General features: G+C 39.1%; 1 protein-coding gene across 5 annotated transcripts in view; it reads right to left on the bottom strand.

Annotated features, from left to right (window-relative positions):
* Positions 1 to 22,008, bottom strand: part of LOC139946899 (tubulin polyglutamylase TTLL5-like) — an 84,180-nt gene that overhangs the window by 37,252 nt on the left and 24,920 nt on the right. For 4 of the 5 annotated variants that reach the window (XM_071944675.1, XM_071944706.1, XM_071944699.1 and 1 more), the window contains one exon: positions 11,876 to 12,049. In XM_071944675.1, the coding sequence (XP_071800776.1) occupies positions 11,876 to 12,049 (174 nt within the window). The remainder of the gene's footprint in view (positions 1 to 11,875; positions 12,050 to 22,008) is intronic. The other variant, XM_071944684.1, reaches the window with a different exon arrangement.

Below are 22,008 nucleotides of genomic sequence, written 5' to 3'. Positions count from 1 at the left end.
CCAAGTTACAGGGCATTCTTTGCTTATACACAGCTGGCGCAGAATTTCAGCGCATGCACAGTAAGCTGAGAATGATGATGGTAAGCACAGAATTCGGCAATAAGCAGAGACATGAAATTGGGTCAAGGACAGCACTGAAGTGACAGAACTCCCTTGATGTGATTTTGTTCCAATGTTCCACATTTATTTATTGTAACATTGTATCGCGTACATGTGCTCCAGTCTAACCATCACCCATGGTTAGCAAATCATTATCAGCCATAGTCACCAGGGACCGTCTGATACCTATCCGCAGGGCCAAACAATCCTCAAAACTATTTGATCGTAATCATTTAGCAATTACCTATTTTCTCAGAATGATAATAAAAAGTATAGAAATAACTTGTTGAGTGTTTAACCATGTGGCAAGACAGTGCCTAGTGACGCTGGGGTTTCCCCCTAAGGATTCTTTAATAAAAGCCACTAGAGGATACGGGGAACCTGTCCAAAACAAGAGACTGGCACTGCAGGAAACCAACAAGTTGGCTTGGGGAAGCGCTCTTAACAAGAACTGCACCACAGACACCTCAAATGTTCTGAGAATCTATGAAGAAAATAATTTTGTGGGTATTTTTTTTCCCTACATTCTTAAAGGCACTGGACATTATTGTTAGCATTAAAATGCACTTGGTAACGAGCAAAGGAGAGATGTTATAGTATAAAACGTAGTGTTCAAGAAAGAAGTAATTTTTCACTTAAATATTTTTATTTGATTTTGAGACCTCCCAAAATCGAGTGACTGATAGCACACAACGGGTGTTTTTTCATCTATTATTATCTCGCAACTTCGACGACCAGTCGAGTTCAAATTTTCACAGGTTTGTTATTTTTATTTTGTGCATTTGTTGAGACACACCAAGAGAGAAGACTATTGTTTGACAATTACCAATGGTGTCCAGTGTCTTTAATCACTGCAGTGCATAGGCCAAATGAGCCTTGAAAGGAGCATTGTTGGCTAAGAACCAGATACACTAACGTTTTATATAAAAAAGTATTAATTTTTTTCATAAAAAACTGTTCACACTTTTGTTTCTCCCTCAGATTTCCCAGCCTCAAATTAAACAAAAAGATGCATCCATGTTCCCCATTACAAGCTTGAGGTTTTCCTGAACTAAGCTAGTCTTTTTTCTATGATAATTGAGGCAGTTCCTTTACTACCATAGTTTAAAAAAGACAAAGTAACTGTGTTTTTCCTTGTAGGATGATGAGGCATTTCCTTAACTATCCTAGGAATACAAAATACATAGCAGCTGTGTATTTTCCTCCTAGGATGGTTGGGGCATTTCCTTAACTATCCTAGGAATAAAAAATACATTGTAGATGTGTTTTTTCCTCCTAGGATGGTTGAGGCATTTCCCTAACCATCCTAGGAATAAAAGGCATAGTAACTATGTGTTTTTCTCCCAGAATGGTTGAGGCATTTCCTTAACCATCCTTGGAATAAAAAAGACATAGTTACTAGGTTTATTTTCCTCCTAAGATGGTTGAGGCATTTCCTTAAATGTCCTAGGAGGTAAAACAGGTACAATGACCATGTTTTTCCTCATAGGATGTTTTTCCTCATAGGATAGTTAAGGCATGTTTTTCCATTTAAATGATAGGTCAGGCATTTTCTTCAAGGTGTAATGTAATTTATTTCTTCAAGATGTAAGTGTTATGGAAGTCAGTGTGCACAAAAAAGTACACAGGACCTACAGCCATTAATGTACCATCCAAAATGATGTTAAACTACACATTTTGTTAAACAAGGTCAACACATGTAGATTTGATCAAACTGGTCACAAAGCTGAGCCAATGTGAGAAATAAAGCATTAATTTTAGAAGTTTGGGAAGCTACATCACACCTAAATGAACGAAGTCTTCCCACTTTACACCAACATGAAGTTAGGACCGCCAACCTACGGCCGGACAGCTCAGTTGGTAGAGAGTCGGTATGTTAATCCGGAGGTCGTTGGTTCAAGTTTGGCTCTAGTAAATTTGTCTTTGTTCAAAACCTTAAGTTAGCAATTTGTAAAACAATTTTTGATTTTACACACCCTTTTTTTCAAAGGCCGAGTATGATAAATCAAATACATGCACATGCACATTATGTGTGCACGAAACTTAAAGGACACAATGCCTTGGATCGGTCGAGCTGGTCTTTGAAAAGCGTTTGAAACGTTTGTTATGAAATGCATGGTTGGTTAGAAAGATATTTAATAAGTAGAATTAATGATCCACACAAATATGCCTCGAAATTACATAGTTTTCCTTTTACGTTGCATAAAACACAATCGACCATTTTGAGGAGTAAAAATTTCAACCCCATAAAATGGCCGACATAAAAGTGACGTTAAAGGAAAACCATGCAAGTTTGAGTGATATTTGTTTGGATCATTATATTCTACTTTTAAAATATATTTCAAACCAAATGCATTTCATAACAAACGGTTTTGAATGCTTTTCAAAGACCAACTCAACCGATCCAAGGAAATTAAAGTGTGTTCCTTTAAAACTTTGTAATAATGTGTTCACTTCCCATACCAATGTACGTTCATGGTGACAATGTAAGTTGTCAATTTATAAATGAAAAAATTATCTGAAGTAGGTTGGACGTCTTTACATCTGTGCAAAGTGCACTAGTCATCACTTTGGGAAATGAGATGTTTACTCACAATCAAGTAGCAAATGCAAAAACACATTCATCACTACAGATATTGACAGAGTTGTCCAGTACAATTGGGAATAGTAGGGTAGGGGAAGGAACAACAGCTATCTAGATGCATTTTGATGAGCAGCCAGGATGGGGAAGAGAAGGGTTTGACCACTGGGTTATTGAATGGGGGTTCCAGACATTTACAGGAGGATTGTAAAGCCAAAAGACAATCTATCAACTGCCATGGCTGGATTGGGAGGATGAGGGTTGCATGGAGAAGATGGTCTTAGCCGGGGATTGGGCAGTGTGGTTGAGTAAAGCCTGGTTCATACTACCTGCGAATGCTTCGTGCGAAGCGAATTTCATTGCATCACAAAGGGAAGTTGATTGCGTACCGATTGTTGCGTCACCAAAATTCGCTTCGCTTTTGCAGAAAGTATGAACCTAGCTCAACTGAGTCTGACTCGAATCACAAATATTTGTGTCTTGCGACTTGACTTGACTTTAGCAAAAATTACTTGGGACTCAACTTGACTTAAGCAAAAGTTACCTACATGTACGACCTGACTTGACTTTGAAAAAACAATTACTTGTGACTTGACTTGGACAAAAAGGTCTTGTGACTTTACTTTACTAACGTGTGACTTGACTTGAGGAAAATTTGACTTGGTTACAACCCTGGCAAGGGATGTGTCTAGGTGTTTTGAGGACACCCTGTTTTGAATTTGGGAACCCTAATTCTTATTTTCTTATCGGTAAAAAACAAATACAATCTTTCCTTGACAAGTACATGTAGTAGTATTAGAAATGAGCAAATTTGAACACCATATTGTCACAAAGCTTTATCGTCTGACTGAGAGACAAAACATGTACGGAGAAATCGAACCATACACAAAGCAACAAATCACCTAGGAATTTCCACAAAAACATAAATAAAAACCTAACATCCCTAGTCCCTAGTGGTTTCAAATCTGCACAAGCTTCACTGGTTTCCATCAAATGTATCATTACTAATCCCAGTTGTAGCAGTTGGGGACCTTGAAGAAAAAAAATTACCAGTAGAAATAATATAAACACAAACAATCTGTTTAAAATGACACGCACCAAATGACAGCCACATGTTCCGTTGTTATATCTAGAGAAAATTACGGACAAAGAGTAGAGCTGTCGCTTGGTCCGGAAGTACATACTGCATCAAGTTTGTGGTCCACCTCAAGATGTCAGGTGGTTGATGGTGGCAGAGCGGCAGTTTCTGATTCTAGTACAGTGAAAGTGGAGTCTGTAGAGATACTTATCTATGAGCTATTAAGACTATATTTAGTTGTGGGCAGATGGTTCCTTGTGTGAGTGGGTATTGACACTTAAAATAGTTGTTGAATTTACTGTTGCAAACAGTGAAAACTTTTCTCATTTCTGTGGGCTTTTTTTTTCCCAAGTAATAAAGTGAAATTATTAGAGTACAATCTAAAAAAGGAAAAAAATATATAAAAGTAATGATATAATAAATTTATTGCTAAAGCGCTTTTACATGAGAAATCAAAGCACAGTACAAAAACGAATTTTACAAAGAAATGTGCCCCCCCCCCCAAAAAAAAAAAGGAAAACAAAAGAAGAAAAAAAGGGGGAAAAAGTACACTCCTACATACATGTAGTTAAGTCAAGGGTGTATGGTTTTTTTCTGGGATGAATTTACTTTTATGCACACTTGTCATTAACAAACTATTTCCTTCTAAACACATGTGCATGTGTAACATGCAAAGCTAGCAATCTCACAGGGAAGTAAATGTTTCAAGTTTGAGGAATTCCAGAAGCTTCACTCTACAGTAGCCATATGTGTACACATGTATCTCATGTTAAAGAGGGTCTCCAAGGTTAAGTTAAGTTTTGTGATGCACTCTTTTTCCAATAGACAGAGTCATGAAGAAAGTGTGGGGTAAAACTACAAGGCTCTAATCTAACCATACATAAATAAGGGAATCAATGTGTGGTGAAGAGGTTTTCAACTAGTGGTTTAATCCCAACGAGGCCTGGTTCTTGATAATTTTACCGAGACTCCTAGTGGAAGATACCCATGCCTGCATCCTTACAGACAGTGAAGGGGGTAACCCTGGTTCAGCCCTGCATAAGTAGTTGGGAAAGTGCCCTTCATGGCAGTTAATTTGGTTCAATAGCCAAAATCGGTAAAATTTAGCCCTCACCAAGTGTCCATCTAGCCTTGTGATGTTTGACGATTTCTTTTTTAAAGGCCTCCCACTTTTCTCTTCCATCCCTTGAATAAGTATTCCACCTAAAATACTAGAACAGTAAACCTCACACTGTACTAATTAGAGTGGGAGATTTGTTTTAACCTTGACTTTAAAGATGTCAAAAAGATAAAGCAACCCAAAATAAATGCACCCAACTTTGGTGGCTACTTGAACTTTATAAACTTTTTTTGTTATATTGTTCACGGTCAAATAAATTAGCGTCAGACAGACGATGTAGCCATTGGGTCATACCAAGTATGCATTATTACTTCCGAATACCAGTTGTAATCTCTTAATACATTGTACCTTGAGCAGCTAAGAGAAATGCCTGGCATTTGGTAACAATGTCTTGAACGTCAAGGGGGAAAAGAAATGACAGGTTTCTTGACGAGAAACATGCGAGGGGCATGTTCAAGTCTTGGTAATAATGTGAACAAAACACACTCAAAGGCAAGAATCACTACGCATGAAAACAATAATTTAAAGACACTGGACACCTTAGGTAATTGTCAAAGACCAGTCTTCTCACTTGGTGTATCTCAACATATGCATAAAACAATAAACCTGCGAAAATTTGAGCTCAATTGGACATCAAAGTTGCGAGATAATAATGAAAGAAAAAACACCCATGCCACACGAAAATGTGTGATTTCAGATGCTTGATTTTGAGACCTCAAAATCTAAATCAAATTTGTGGAAAGTTACTTCTTTCTCGTGGAAAAAAAACATTACTTCAGAGGGAGCCGTTTCTCACAATGTTTTACATTATCAACCTCTCCCCATTACTCCTCACCAAGAAAGGTTTTATGCTAATAAATATTTTGAGTAATTACCAATAGTGTCCACTGCCTTTAAGTACCTTGCTCAAGAGCACAAGTGTCATGACCAGGATTCAAACCCACACTCTGCTGCTGACAACACCCGAGCATGGATTCGGTGAACTAGACAAGCTACAGCACGCTCAACCACAACACGCCGCATATTTTCATGAATGAGTACAAAAAGTCCTGGTGCAATTCATGAGAAAGTTTGTTGTCTTTACTTCATTCAAAATGTTTTGTACGATTCAAAATATATACTCCAGAGAAGCAACGTCAACATTCTGTAATAAACCTCAGGAAGGGGTTAAAATGCCACACCCCATGTCCACGTAATAACTCCATCAGGGATTAAGTATTTGATTATGGTATCCATACACACCCATGTGCGCAGCTTCCCTCTATGGTTGTTGCCCATTCCTTTTCAATTAAAATCTACAAAAATTGACATTGATAATTGCGTGCACATTTTGTCATCAAACATGTGTTACTTGTAAAAGTACATGTAACAAAAAGTACATGAAAAGTAGTGTAGAATCACATGCACTGAACACTTTTGTGTCTATGTACATTGTAAGTAATGTGGTAACATTTCTTAGGCTCACAGGGTATGCCTTTAATGTTTTCAGTGACTAGCCAGAGGGACAAGTGCCAAATTTCATAGAGCTGCTTTAAGCAGGAAATTTCTGTTCAGCAAAAATGAGCAGGATACCAGTCCCAAATGGTACATAAATGGTACATGGTATTTAATGGCTGGTAAACATATTTTGGTAAGCATAATTCTTATGTGCTCAGCTACTTTGTGCGCTTAAGCAGCTCTATGCAAATGGGCCCAGATAGCTTTTCATTTCACTGGGCCCCAAGCTTTTTTACTAGTACATAATTCTTCAAAAGAAAATAGGGGATGCTTTTCTACACTGAACGAGCTGGTCGGACCACTTGAAGAGAACTTTGACTTGTCCTCAGGTGCTTTAACTAGAATTTGGCCAGCAGACCACAGGTGCCGGTGAATGTGATTAACATGCAGTTCCGATTTGTCTTCCGTTTATATTTAGGACAGGGTTTCTCAGTGTTGAGTCTGTTCCATTTCTTTACATAATTTGTTCACATAGACCATAAAAAACATGGTAATTGATTTGTGGTTTTGATCCAACATTCCAAGAAATATTCAAAGGATTAAAGGAACTCTTTGTTCCCCATTCTTGGCAATGGACTTGAATTGGGTCATTATCTACAATAAACATTTTATGAGAGTGCAACTTACATGTAGACCAGGGCCCAATTTCATCGCTCTGCTTAGCAGCCGAATTTGTGCTTACTGTGTGATTTCCATTTCATAGCGCTGCTAACCTTCCAGTGCTTACCACACAAACATATATGACGCCACAATGCGACGCCACCATGGTAAACGCGCAATATGGCTGCCCAATTCTTCTGCTAACCAGTGAAATATGCCTGCACCTTAGCAAATTTTTCTGCTACAGTAAGCACACAAATTTGCTAACCGTTAAGCAGCGCTATGAAATTGAGCCCATGTGTGTTTTCTTCTCATATTCACTGTAACACCCGACCCTCCTGCCCTTCCATGACAAAACAGCTTAACTTGAAAAATGCCATTTTGCGAAAAGCAAGTATAAAGATAAGAAATATCATCAGTAACTGCATAAGAGGCTGCCTGGTGCTGGAAACATGTCTGTACATGAATGTAGAGACTTTCATTCGTATCCAAGGCAACCAGTTGCATAGGAATAGAAAAAGTACAAGAAGGTTTAAAGAGCAAACCTTACAAGGAGATTCGTCATTGAGGGAAATCAGACACTATCTAGTGCCACACACATCAACTGAATTAAGTAGCATTATTTTTTACAGGGTCCTGTTTTTGGCTAAATTGTTTCAGTCATGAGCCTTTCACTTCATACATGTAGTCACTGGTATCAGAGAATTTGATAACATTAACAGACAACGCAATATTAGTAGACCAATCATGTGGAATTTAGCCTCTCTGTTTTGTCTTCAAGGTAACATTATCACTTAAAGGGCATGCAGGACTGTTGATAAGATTGAAAAAATCAAATAGTCACAGATTTGCACATAACTCACATGGTATAAAGAAGGTCAGGATGGGAATATTTTCTGAAAATATTTTTGCCTAAAATGCTATTTTTTGAGATGAGTCAAACAATTAGCTTTGATCTTGTAAGTAAAAAAAACTCAATGTATGAAAGCCGGGAAAGCAGTGCAACTGAAGCTTTGTTTTTTTATTTTTGAAAGGGGTAAGGGCATCTGACGCGTTTTCTCCTTGATAAAGGGCACCTATAAAGGGACAACATCTATAGGTAATTGCCTTCACTGCCTCCATGAAGTATCAGGCCTGAATGACTGATTGAGCTTAAACTTTCACAGCTCTGTTATCTCATCAACATCATACATTTGTTTGGGTCACATACACTGTGATTCTGGCCTTTGACACCTACTAATGTGGTACGGGTGCTTTAAAGTTATGTTTGGAGAGATAGAAGAAACTAGGAAAAGCAAGCTATAAATAAAAAATCCTGAATAATCAGGTCAACTTGAGTTTGTTTCTCTTTAAATTTCAAATATGTTTTAACTCAGATCGGCATCCAAGACCTGCAACTTAATAATTTAATATCTATGCAGTGTATTTTCAATTTTCTGTGGCACACAAAACTAAGAAAAGAAGAGGAAATCAGCTGATCTGCTGAAAAGGTATTGACAAAACAGGGAGACTGCCAACCTAAGGCTACACCTAGATAGCTCATCAGTTGGTAGAGTGCAGGCAGGCTAATCAAAAGGTCGTTGGTTCAAATCCCGCTGTAGGAAATTTTTCTTTGTTCAACCCAAAATCATCTGCTGAAAAAAGTTACATGCCTGCGACCTGGCATCATAAAACAAAATGGAATGGCTATCATCAAGGGCAGGTAAATTGAGGAAACCACAAAATGTGGGCCACAGTAAAACCCCAGACCAACAAACAGCCTTGATAAAAAGAGAGATAAATCCCAGAAATGTGATTGCATTTTCACACATTAGGATAGAAGCTGTCCTTGGACGCACAACAGTGAGTGGAGAGAGATGTAGTAAAGCAGAGGTGAAGAGACTGAGTGATGAGATAGAGACAACTGGCAATGGGGGACATCATCAATCTTACAAGTTGCAAAACCAAAGTTTTTTTGCGTATCTTCAGCAAATTTTCTTGCATCACAATTTGAAAGTTAGCGCGTACCAATTATTGCGTCACAAAAATATGCATTCGCAAGGAAGAAAGAATCGGACTTTCAGAGTGGAGCTATCCTATACTGAAGACCACAGGGCCCAATTTCTTAAAGCCTGTAAGCACAAAAATTTGCTTAGCATTAAATTTCTTCCTTCATAAAAACAAGATTACCGACCAAATTTTAATTTGTTGCATATTGCTTGTTACTGGCATTCAGCTGTTGTTTGCTTATCCTGAAAATCACGTGGAAATTTGGTTGGTAATCCTGTGTATATTAAGGAAGAAATTTCATGCTAAGTAAATTTTTGTGCTTACAGGCTTTATGACATTGGGCCCAGGGCTTGTAAGGTTAACACTTTTACTGGACCAGAATTTGTTTGACAAGACCAGAACCTAATGAGAAAGAACTTCCTACACAGTTTAAAGGAAAGTTACAGAATTGGTAAGACACAAAAATTGTGAAGATCACAGATTTACATAAAACTTACACGGTCTAATGATGATGAGAGTTGAAAACATGCCTTGAAATATTTCTGTCTGAAATGTGATATTTGATGAAAAATAAATAATCAAACTTCGCGTTTGGAGTTTATCGCTCAGTGAGCGTCTTATTCATTTTTATTTTGGCATGGATGCAATGCAAAATTTGTAATCGTTTTTTTACTATTCTCTCGTGACTCAGATGGCTGATCGATCTCAAACTTCTACAGGTTTGTCAGTTAATGTATATGGTGGATTACATAAAGTGCTTACCATGCCAGCAACTGTTTTGTTAGCAAAAACCAATTATGTAATGTTCCTTTAACAAGTACATTAACTGTTTATCTGCACAAGCACAAAGAAAATATAGGGACTCTGCCTCGTTTTTTATTTTTATTCCTGTCTCGTTGTTCATCCCTGCCTAATCCCTTACACATTGCACCTTTACAGGGATACCTATTAAGCCCAGTATATTCCAGTCTCTCTAAACTGATGAATTCTTCCACCAGGTTTTTGAAACACTCTTTAAATATCAAAGGTTGTCTGGAGTTTGTTCTTGTCAAATCTCATGGCTGTCCCAGGGCCCTCTTTCTAAATGGGAATACCAGCAGTGTACCTCCAGGCTGACTTATAGACCATCATGGCCATGTGAAACATTTACGCTATCACTAACCCAATAAGACTAGGGTGATTGCAACGCAGGATGGTCGTGGCAGTTTGTAAGTTTCTATATTGAGTGAGATAATATGAATTCATTTCATTTCATTCTCATTTATTAATTCTGGTAATGAATGAAAACTGACCATCATCATGAGTATGTGAAGCATTACGCTCTATCGCGACCAAAGAAGACTAGGGTGATTACTACACAGGATGGCATCGACAGTTTTTAAGTTTATATCCTGAGACAAAGTGGATTAATTTAATTTCATTTCATTTAATTTATTCTGGTTGTAGAAGCCAACGACTCTTAGAAAAGTGAACTTAGAGCTAGCCAAGAGCCAAATGGAGAGAAGATAATGAAGGAAGTTTTAGTCAGGAAATGTGGGATGTGGGAGGTAGTGCCCCCAGTGTGATTTTGAAATGGGGTCCTAGAGGTGGAAGGGGAGGAAAAATACCACTACGCCAATCGGACCATGGAAAGTGAATGATTTTGCAACACTGCACCCTTCATACTAGCAGACAGTTAACTATCAAATAAAGAGAAAAATGAAACTAGAGAAGTAAATCAAAGAGCAGGATTTCTTTACATGAGGAAAAAGAAAAAATAATTGCTGGTTTTCTTGAAGGTTGACGTAAAAAGTTTGAATTCAGATAAAAGTCTCAAATTTCTCATCCCTGCTTCAGAAGACTAATAGGCCTATATGTGTATTATACTATTTCACTGGAGGTATTGTACAGTTTAAGTGCCAGGAATGAACAACAGCAATTTACCTTGATGAAAGGTGGAGTGATTGGCTAGTAATACCACATGTGACCCCAGGACCCAGACAAGGTCAGTCAGTCTATGGGAGCAATATCCATCTTTGAATAACACAGAAAATTGCTACACTTTTTTTGTGGAAATCTGTTCACCTGGTCTGGGTTCTGTTGAGTTCAACTTAATAGCTGTCAATTTGAGATGGCAAGGCCGATAGCGTGAGAATGGGCTCCGGGTTTCGTGTGTCTTGTCTTATTTACGAAGATGGTGTAGTAATCTCCACAGAGGAATTTTTCGTGTAATTTTAGCAAGTTATGCTCAGTTGAAAATGAAAAAGCTGCGAGGCGTTTCACAGAGCAGATTTTTAGCCTGGGTATATAAATTGGATGATACATTACCTCAAGAAAGCTTTAGAACACATTTTATCTTGATGGTCCTGAAGAAATATTTCACACGGATATTTATCTTTCTAATTACAGGAGTCAGGCTGGGCCAACACTTACACAGCTCTGCATACTGTAAGCATCAAATCTACGGTTACATAGATCTATGATAGATTAGCAAAGAATGTTTGCTCATGTGTTTGGGTAATTCCCAGTTCCTAAGCAATCATTGCTTAAACAGCTAGTGCATACGATATAGGCAGGGACTGGGAATCTTAACAGCAGAGTTATGCGGTGAGCAGAAGCCATAAGATTGGTCTCTCATCTGCTCTCATCACATGCTCAGTAAAACAGTTTAGATACGCCTAGGACTAGAAATAAGTGTTATCATCTAGTAACTGAATCAAAATGTCTTGATCTGTGCAATTCATAATCATAGGCGTTAAACCAATGTTCGTATGAGAGAGATTGACTGTTGCAAGCTTGCTGTTTATATCCCCTTGTGGGAGTTTGCTGAATTCCCTTGATCATCTAAACCTGCAAACAGAGGTTTCAAAACGGAGTTTAAAACACAAAGGCAAATTACAGATTTGTTTGACGTGGACAATTTTAAACCTACCTGTGTCTCTGTGGCCGGTCTTGGCAGACACTGGACGTTGCTTCATGGCTTGGGCTCCATAAACAGCTATAGCTGCCTCAGATGATGAGGGTCTGGTCCCCCCACTGGGGGTAGACTGGGGTCTTGACCTCTGGGTGGCTGGGTAAGGGGTCGAGGCATCACCAGATCCTGTCGAAAGGAATAAAAAGATGGGCTTGAATAGTAGAGGTTTTTTTAATGATTTTTTATGAGGTATCCCCCAACTCACAAGGCTGGATGGCCACTTCAAGGTGAGGGCAACACTTCACTGATTTTGGGCTATCCAACCAGATCAACTGCCACCAGGGGTATGTTGCCACATACTACTGGGGTTGACATTGCCACCTACTCAACAGTTAACCCCTTTACAACAGTAAGGATGCAGGCATGGGGATCATCCACTAAGAGCCTGGCTGGTAGAGCAGAATGTTCTACCTTCTCAACTTTTTAAAGCAATTATGGTTAAATGCCTTGCTCAGGGGCACAAGTGTCATGACAGGAATTCGAACCCGCACTCTGCAGCTGACAGCACCAAAGCTTGGGTTCCGGTGAACTAGACAAATCAGCTATGACACACCACAGGATGTCTAACAATGAAAATACACCGTTTTTATAAGGCACTATCACCCCCATTGAACTTCTCAGAGCACTCATTATTTTTACAGCTAGGCATGAGCTTTGTATGAATTTTGAGACCCATTTATGAATAACATGGCCTCCCTTGCCCCTGGTCTCTGCCTTGGTGCCCCTTCAAAAGTTTCCCATTGACTTTAAAATTTTTCAATGAAAGTGCCCTTTCGAAGATGAAATTACAGGCCTGTAAATGTAGGCCTACATTTATACATCAGTGTAACAGGGGTTACAGGGCCCAATTTCATGGCTTAATGGAAGCTTATTGGCACTTACGAAAGCAGGGAATTCTGTGCTTACGGCAAGCGTATTTAACGGGTTAGCGGCGAATTTTGGCTTCTGCACGTGCGTACTCCTCGTAACTAGGCATTCTACGCTTACAAGGCTAGCGCAGAAATTCGGCGCTTGCGCGTAACGTAGAATTCTGTGGTAAGCAGAGCCATGAAATTGGGCCCAGGTCTGCAAGAGATTTGTATAAACCACAAGAAATGTAAGAAATCACTGTACAAGATGTAGACCTTTATGTACTTCAGACTTGAATCAGACTTGCTCTATGGTTCAGACAACCCTCGTAATCTAAACATCAAATCATGTCCTACAAAATGGAGGAATGTAAATTACGTGCACACTTCTAAAAGCGCATGCCAAACTTAAATAAATATCAAATTCGTTTTTTGAATTGTGCGTACACTCATGCACAACTCTCAGCCAACGACAAATCTTCCTTTGACCTCTGTGGGGGCGCTATTTGAGCTAGTGGCATCTGTACTAGCCGACCCATATTCGGAGCGTGAAGCGTTCATACAACATGTACACTTTTCAGGGCTATAAATACACTCTGCATTAAGAATCTCAAAACTGGCTTAATCTAGGATAAAACTTAACCCTGCCCAGATTTTTTAAAACCACAAGAACATCTGAGAAATCACTGTTTAAGATGTAGACCTTGCTTCAGAAATGGTTCAGACAACCCTGGTAGTCAAAATATGAAAATCATGTCCTACAAAATGTAGGAATGTTAAATTGCGAGCGCACTTGTACTAGCACATGCCAAATTAATTAATATCAAAGTCATTTTTGTTGTTTGACGAAGGTCATGCTGTTTCAAATATGTAACCTCCACTAAAAAAAAGAGAAAAAAAGCAAACAAACAAACAGAAAGGGAATTGGTGGACACCCATGCTGACCCACATACCGGGATAAATGGTAAACAACTGGAAGAAAAGGTCTTTAATCAGTTTGGTCAGCTTTCATATATTCCCAATAGTACCATTTCACTCAAAGCCATCAATCACTTGTCTGGACTCAATATGGAAAGAAAATCAGCACCCCATGAAAAGAAGTGGTAGGGTGATAGTTTAAGGGAAAAAGAAAACATGATTTAAAGACACTACACACACGGTGGCTATACCTTCTTTTCTTTTTCAATCTGGCATAAACAAATGTTGAATAAAAAAGAAAGTTTGTCAATTTATTTATAATTGCAAGGGGGATTTTTATTTCCATGTATTTCCCCCACCCCAACAGTTTCATGCGCCACTACAGATGCCTTGCGTAACATGCTATTACTGCAATCAACAAGGAAACGTGCCTACAAGTGCGTACCCTCACGCACAACTTTCAGCCAATGATGACAGGTCTTCCTTTGACCTCTTAGCGGGCACTGTTTGAGCTCGTGATGCAATGGGCAAGGGGTCTATCAGGTGAGATTTGTGGTCTACATTAGCCAATGCTTATTTAAGGGTTCTGCCGCTATTTTTTCCTATAAAACTCCAGCCAAGCATTCATGTGAAACAAAATTCTGTTGGGTTATTCTGTAAAAGTTTTTTTTAAATTCCTGAATGTCTATGTAGGGACCGGTCTCTTTTGTTTTGCAAGCTGGTCTGTTTTTAAACCTCCTCCTATTTATTGTGACGGTTTCTGAAATTTACTCTTGTAATTTTTTTTTACTCTTCATTCATTTTTTGTTTATATTGCTTTAATTTCCCGTTTCTATTATTACATATTTACGCTTAGTTTACAACTTTTATATCGTAATTTTATAACGTGATTTTATGTTTACTTTTTTAACATGTTAATTGAAGCCAGTTTTTTTTGTTGATTTGGCTTACCCTGGGTAAATAAAAGGAAATAAATAAATAAATAAATAAATAAATAAATAAATAAAAGCACTGAAAAAGAAACCTCAAGGTGCTATGAAGAAATTGCATTATTTAGAGAGAATGTCAATCCTCACGTAAATTTAAAGTGTCTTTGAATAATACCGGGAATATTGCATAAAAAAGGAACATTGCATGCAGAGTTGTTGATGGGCCATTTTCTGGAATTAGGAGTGCAATGGGTACAAGTCACCATCATACTTTCTGTGTATGTTACGACTCAGCCTCGCTACCATGGGCAACGCGCCGTATCGATACCTCTCGTCACCAACCCCTAGGAGGCATGTACTGGGAAACAACTCTGATTGGCTAAGGAAATTGGTTATGCATTAGATGCATGTGTCAAGTGCGTGCGTATGTAGTTGTGAGATATTTTTTTGTTGATCACGCCCGCGTTCTTTAATGACACGAACACGTTTTTTAAAAACAAAAACAAAAACATTCTTTAAGACGAAAGACATGCGCGCGCGCGTAGAAAATATTGAATAATGAATATGTACGCTCATTTATGGCACATTTAAATTTGCCAATTCCAGGGGTTATGATCGAGCAAGGCATGCTGGGAAAAAATGGCGCGGTGAGATCGATCACCCCTGGGAACGAGGTTGGTTACGACTATCTTCAACCAATGTGTACAGAGAAAAAAAAAATGGCACACTTCATCATGAGAATATGTAGTTGTTATGAGTAGATGTTAAGTGCAAGTACTGTACTGTAAATTCCTCAGCTTTGGAATGCATAAGTTTTTTAACATTCAAGTGTTAATCATACATATACTGTAGTTGACACCTTTTTGGAGTCTTGTAAACAACACCTCTAATGCATTTAGCATCAAGTGCAACTGATTCGTCAAACCTCACCTCAACCAAAGTATATCAAATCAAGGTTTGGCTGTTTCTCTAACTGCCTCACTCATTCTCCAGGTCATGTACAAATGTCTCCATGTTTAAAACCTATCGCTCCCAGACAGAGGGTTTTTTTTTCTCCTGATTATTTATTTAAGGGTTCCCTTTTTTTTAATCGATTTAGAAGGAGAAAACAATTCCCATTGAAAAGCAGTACGACAGTGGCAATTTTGGTGTACAGAAAAAGAAAAAAAAATCTCCCAGACACATCTCACACATCATCACATCATCATGTCCCCATAACTGATCTTGGCACATGAGTTCTCGCATGCACGAACACACGCACACACGGACAGACAAGACGGATTCTTAAAATACCCTTCTCGTTTCGTCGTCGCATCCTTCCAGCCCCATCATCCATCAGTAATATAAAATAAAACCGACCGCGAATGCAATTTGAATACCGGGGTGTCCCACTTGATCTGAAATCCAACACATTATACTGTGCATACCGAATGTAATGTGAATCATAATGTATGATTCAGTTTCAAGTGTCAAACCAATGTACAAGGAATAGCTTGGGTCTTTTGTAGCCCCGAGGGAGTCTGGCTCTTTCTCATTACAGCTTTGCAGACATTTCGCATTCTTACAATTTTAAAGACCTTCTAGAATTAGGAGTGCTTCCTCGCGACAAACAGTCTACCAACGCAGGCCTGATACTTCTTAGAGGCAGCGATGGTGATTGCCTCGATGCCCCTGGGCATTGCCTTGGTGCCCTTAAAATATTTCAGTACAAATTTACCGAGAGAAAATGCCTTGGTGCCCTTGCCCTTTCAAAAACGAAGATACAGGCTTGCCAACGTGTATTTTATGCCCACAACAAAAATAATTACTAATTTTTATACAGCGCATTTTACAATAACTGTGTCAATGCGCTTGACATTAGTGCCCTGGTCATTGGGTCAATAGCATTCACTTAATCTTTGTCAGGTCCCTGGGGAATATACAGCCCTGTGCTGCGGAGGTGCTTCAAAATGCTAACATGTATAGATGTAGATGGTGCATGTATTGTACAACTTCTGTACATTTCATATTCTGGCAAAGGACTCTCAGAGAAGCGAACTGGCATTCATTGTCAGTAAAAACTGCTACAGGCTAGTAAACACAATATCTAAACTTGCCCTGTAGGTTACTAAAAACTGTGCAACCAACTTGATTAAAATGCTCATATTTCTACCTTTTCAGATGTTAATGTATTTTTGATTGTGATGTATTTTTTAGTGTGTGAGTTTAACTTCATTTACCACAAATATGGTGTTAATTGCTGCCATGCATGTACAGTAGACCTATACATTAAAAAGATCATTTATGACAATACATGTACATGTACATGTATGTGTTTAAAACCTGGGCTACAAATAAAACTTTCCATGGCAAGTAAAATGCACAGTTTACTCTGGCCCTTTACAAAAAACATAAGCTCACGGCCTGAGTACTAAATGAACATACATTATTCTCCAATGGAGGGTAAATTAGTTCCAGTAGTTTTCACAAACATTGAAATTTCTGGGTATTAAAGTTCCTTTTCGCTCAAACAAACCCCAACAGGCTTAGTTCATTCTCTGTAGATTCTAGAAGAGCCAACAATTAAACGGCAAAGATCAATCAGCATGTATGGAGAAGTTATCATTGCACGCTGACAAACTCTGCAGGTAGCTACCACTCCCCACCTGTCAGCGAATGGTAACGATTAAATTCAGACAATCGGTTCACAGTGATTTCAGGTGCAATTGGGCATGTGTTTTACATCTTGATTCACAGGTGGTCCCACTAGTGTGCACATATAAGTACACTGTTCATGTATTGTATAATCTGATACTTTCATTCTGGAGATCTTATTTTTTTTACGAGAAATTCATTCATTCATATCATTTCATTTTATTGCATTTATTCTGGTTGTGAAGCCAAGGACTCTAACTTAATCACTGTACTAGCCAAGAAAGAACCCAACGGAGAGCAGACAAGGAAGGAAGATGTGGGAGGAAAACCCAAGAGAATTATTCCAGGAAAAACCCGCGCCGTCAGGTAGGGACTGAAAACCTCATCCACATAGTGCTCCCGGCATGATTCGAACCAGGGTCCTAGAGGTGGAAGGAGAGGAAAGATACCACTATGCCAACCAGACGTACATGTTTATTATGTGTTTTAATGTTTTCACAAACAGAACAATTGAATGTGCAGTTAGGTATCTTTTCAAGACTAATTTGTGGGGCACCTTTTTTAGGTCCCAGTGCTGATCCTATCATCTGACCTATGCATCTAAAATATACATATTTTCGATAGGGCGCCCACGGCCAGAGGTCAGAAGAAGGGTGCTCATAGACCTTCATCAGGGTGTGGTCATCTTGATTTTACTCCATTCCAACTCATTGTAACCAAACTGAGGCTGGACGAAATGATAGTCTGGTGCCATGCGCAATGAATGGTAGCATTCATTACTGTTGTTGGAAAGAGGGAACATGACCAATGTTAATGACATCGTGATAAAGATCTATTGGCTCCTCATCTGCACCACGCGCACAAGATGGTGCGTTTCTGTTGTTTCATCATAGTTTTACCTCTACGATGGCGGCATGATGACGCCAAGGCATATGGTCTATACAGGGCCCAGTTTTATGTAACTGCCTATCACAGAATTCTGACAGACAGACAGACAAACTAACCAGGGCACAACATAACCTCCTCGGCAGGGGTTAAAACAGTTGTAATCAAGCCTAAGTTTTATACAGTCTGATATGTTGCACTACAATTTCCCTATTTCACTGAAATGATTTTGAAAATTAGACACTCTGAATAATTCAGAATTCTTAAATGCTTTTCCAAACCAACTTGACTAGTCCATTCTTTGATATTTTGAAAACCAGTAAATTAATTTCTTTTTGGAATGCACCCTATAAATCACGATTAAAAAAAAGACACACAAAAAAGAGAAAGAAAAAAAACCAACATCAAAGAGACCTGCGGCACCTTTGAAGTGCCTGACTGAAGAGCCTGACAATGTGGTTCCACTTTGGTGAGCCACATATACATAAATCTGCCTGGCCAATTATTCCATGTATTGGTAGCAATTCAGAACTTGCATCAATTTGTCAATGTTGGATTACAGGTGTTCTTCAGTGATGGTCTTCTGTGCTATGATGATGGGCTTGGAGGTATTTACACAGGACGAGCAATATCAGCATTTTTTATGTTGTTTTAGAGAAATATATATGACAATGAGTAGAGATCAAAGATTATAAAGCACTAAGGCACAATATGGGGGAACTCTGGTTCAAATGTGCAATGTTCACTTGATGCCATTTCAACAAGCAACATTAGAGAAACCCTAACACCATGAGCAAAGCAGGAAATTCTGCGCTTACAGCTTGTGCGCACTCCATGTTTTTAGGCATTCTGCATTCACACAGCTAGCGAGGAATTAAGACGCTTGAACAGTAAGTGGAGAATGGTGATCATAAGCGCAGAATTCGGCGGTAAGCCGATCAAATTGCGCCCATGGCTATTCCCTGTTCCAACAATTGGTAGAGCTCTTTAAGATTTTGAATCTTAACAGGAAAATCAACAACCCTACCAGGTTTAGCTCACAAATCACAGGCTTTTGTTGTTAATTTGGTATAAACAAAATTTATTCCTAAATGCTTCTTCTTTGTACATGTATACAGTGGCTTCATAAACCTAATGCTAATAAAAATTAATTCCTTGTGTATACCTTCATCTGAACCAACTAGCGTCTCAAAGCACTCAATATTTTTACAACAGGAATGTGGAGCTAAGTGTGATTTATGTGATCAATTTATATAGAGCACCGAACTCTAGCTCTGGTGTTTCTGTTCAGCAGTGTGTGGGTTCGAATCCTGGTCGTGACACTTGTGTCCCTGAGCAAGAAACTTAACTATAATTGCTTCTCTCCACCCAGGGTTTAATATGGGTACCTGTTAGGGTAGAGATGTTGTTGTGATTGGTTTAGTCGAGGAGCGCATAATTAATGTTGCACAGGCTGTACACTCTCCAGGGAACTGAGATGGTTTAAGAAACTATTTAAGGCCCAGATACCAGGGGTATTAATGTTGGAAGCGCTTTGAGAAGCCCTTCGGGTGTGAATAGCCCTTCGGGTGTGAATAGCCTTATATAAAAGCTGATTGTTATTATCATTATCTACATGTAGGAACTTGCAGGCAACAATTTTTGGCCCTTGGGAAAAAATTTGATTGAGTACAAGGACTGATGTACAAGTTGATTTGGTATAGGCTTTATTGGACTTTTCAGGCAATTCAATAACAATTCCGCTGATATTTCGTGTGAGTTGTCGTGGGCGAGTGGTTAAGAGCACCGAATTCAAACTCTGGTGTTTCTGATCAGCAGAGTGTGGGTTCGAATCCCCAGCCGTGACACTTGTGTCCTTAAGCAAGACACTTAACCATTGCTTCGACCTTTGGTTGGGGCGTAAAGCCATTGGATGGGACATAACCATTGCTTCGTCATTCAAATTCCAAAATCATTCTAGGAAGAATGTAATGCCTGACCTTCTAATGGTTTACAGGAGGTGACGCATAAAAATCAATCAACAAATTAAATGAATTTAAACTATTTTTTTCTCTCCAAAAGTCACAAACTCATAATTTGATAAGATGTCTTCTGATAAAAATACGACTTATCATTATGACCCCTTTAAACGGCAGTACGCCTTGACAAAGGTTGCCTCAACCCATAGGCACCCATGGGAGTTGCAACCCACTTCATGTAGGTAACCTTGGGTAAATGGGGTGAAAGGAAGTAGCCAAAATGGAGCACACCTATGGGGGAAATCAATGTTGGCATGTTTTCATTACATTTACAGGTGCTGTGTCTGATGATGACACAAGGTCTTGGCCCACCACTCCCAGAAATGCAGAATTTCTTTTTTTCCCTCTTTTTTTCCTCTCTTTCGCTCCTCTTTCTTACATAGTGGGTCATATGGTGAACTAAATCAAACCAGACTGATGCAAGGAATATAGACCAAGTCTTCATCTTTGGTGTGCGTTTCATTCACCAAGACCGCTTTCATACAGCTGCCTGCAGGAAAACCATACTATGTGGTTACTTAGCAAAGCAATTGCGAGCAGTGAACTGTCCCCATCAGGACTGGAAATTCATTTTTTGAGAGGGGCAAGGCCAGTGCCAAGTGTCCTTTCATTGGAAAGTTCAGACAGTCTGCAGGAAACTTTCCAAGGCCAAGACCAGGGCAACAAACAGATGCCATTGGTCATGCTGAGTATGGTTTATACTTCCCATATTTGTGTGAATATCAACTTAAAAATACAATTGTTCAATCGAATTTGTATAAAGCTTTCTTCTTCCAACATTGTGTCACTTTAATAGTTAAGCAAATTTCTTTGCTAAGCAAAACATGAGCAGGGCACAAGTCACAACAATAAGAACTTTATCCCATTTTGCAATGTCCCCTGTTTCTGCCACACAGGAGTTTTGAGTGCTTAGCTAATTTTTTTGTGTACAGGCTGTACGAAGCAAAATTCAGTAATTTTAAACTTTTAAATAACCAGATTTTCACAAACCACTCTTGCCAGTTCAGCTTTCAGAGATCAAGCCCACACGTAGGTGGAAAATAAACCCCAACCCAACAAAATGTTATTTTTACAATTTGGCCAAACCATTCCCTGGATGAAATTGCTCAATTGGTACCCTGCCGAGGTGCACGGTGGCATGACCTGCTTCTGTTTAACTGCATGCATTTTACTCCTCTCTTACAGAATGTGCTACATTGCTAGAAGTGCTGATTTGTAATGTTTAGACAAAGCTACCATTTCTTATAACTTCCTGCACCCCGAGTTGAACAGGCCTGTATGCTTCATTTTTGAAAGTGCAAGGGCACCAAGGCATTTTCTCCTTGTATTTGTAAAGGGCACCCCATGAAGAAATCATTACTTACTACTGGAACATTTCAAGGGCACAAAGGCATTGACCAGGGGGGCATGGAAGCAAATGCCTTTGTTGCCTCCGTGAAGTATCAGGCCTGATTATATAGTCTGCGAAGCGTCTATGATAACATCACACCAACTTGTTGTAGAGAAGACAATGACCAAATTTAAGTTTTAGACGTGGGAGGAAAACCCCGCAGTCAGGTACATGTAGGGACTGAACAACCCAATCTTCGAGCAAGGCTCCAGTCTGGGTATCAAACCGGAGTCCATAGAGGTGAAAGGCAGAGACAGAAACCACTGACTGAGCCAACCTGACTGCCCCATAAGACTGTCAAGTACGGCCACGCACAAGACAATTTTACTTACCGCGGAGTAAAGTTATCAGCCAAAGTGCCATGCCTCTTGTACCATTTGTGACTGGTATCCTGCTCATTTCTGCTGAGCAGAAAACTATTAAGCACCGTTGTCTACTTAAGTAGCTCTTTGAAATCGGGTGAAAATGT

The sequence above is a fragment of the Asterias amurensis genome, chromosome 1 (genome assembly GCF_032118995.1).
Source record: "Asterias amurensis chromosome 1, ASM3211899v1".
Lineage (NCBI taxonomy): Eukaryota > Metazoa > Echinodermata > Asteroidea > Forcipulatida > Asteriidae > Asterias > Asterias amurensis.
The sequence above is the reverse complement of the archived record's forward strand: the minus strand, read 5'-3'. Positions and strand labels throughout refer to the sequence as shown.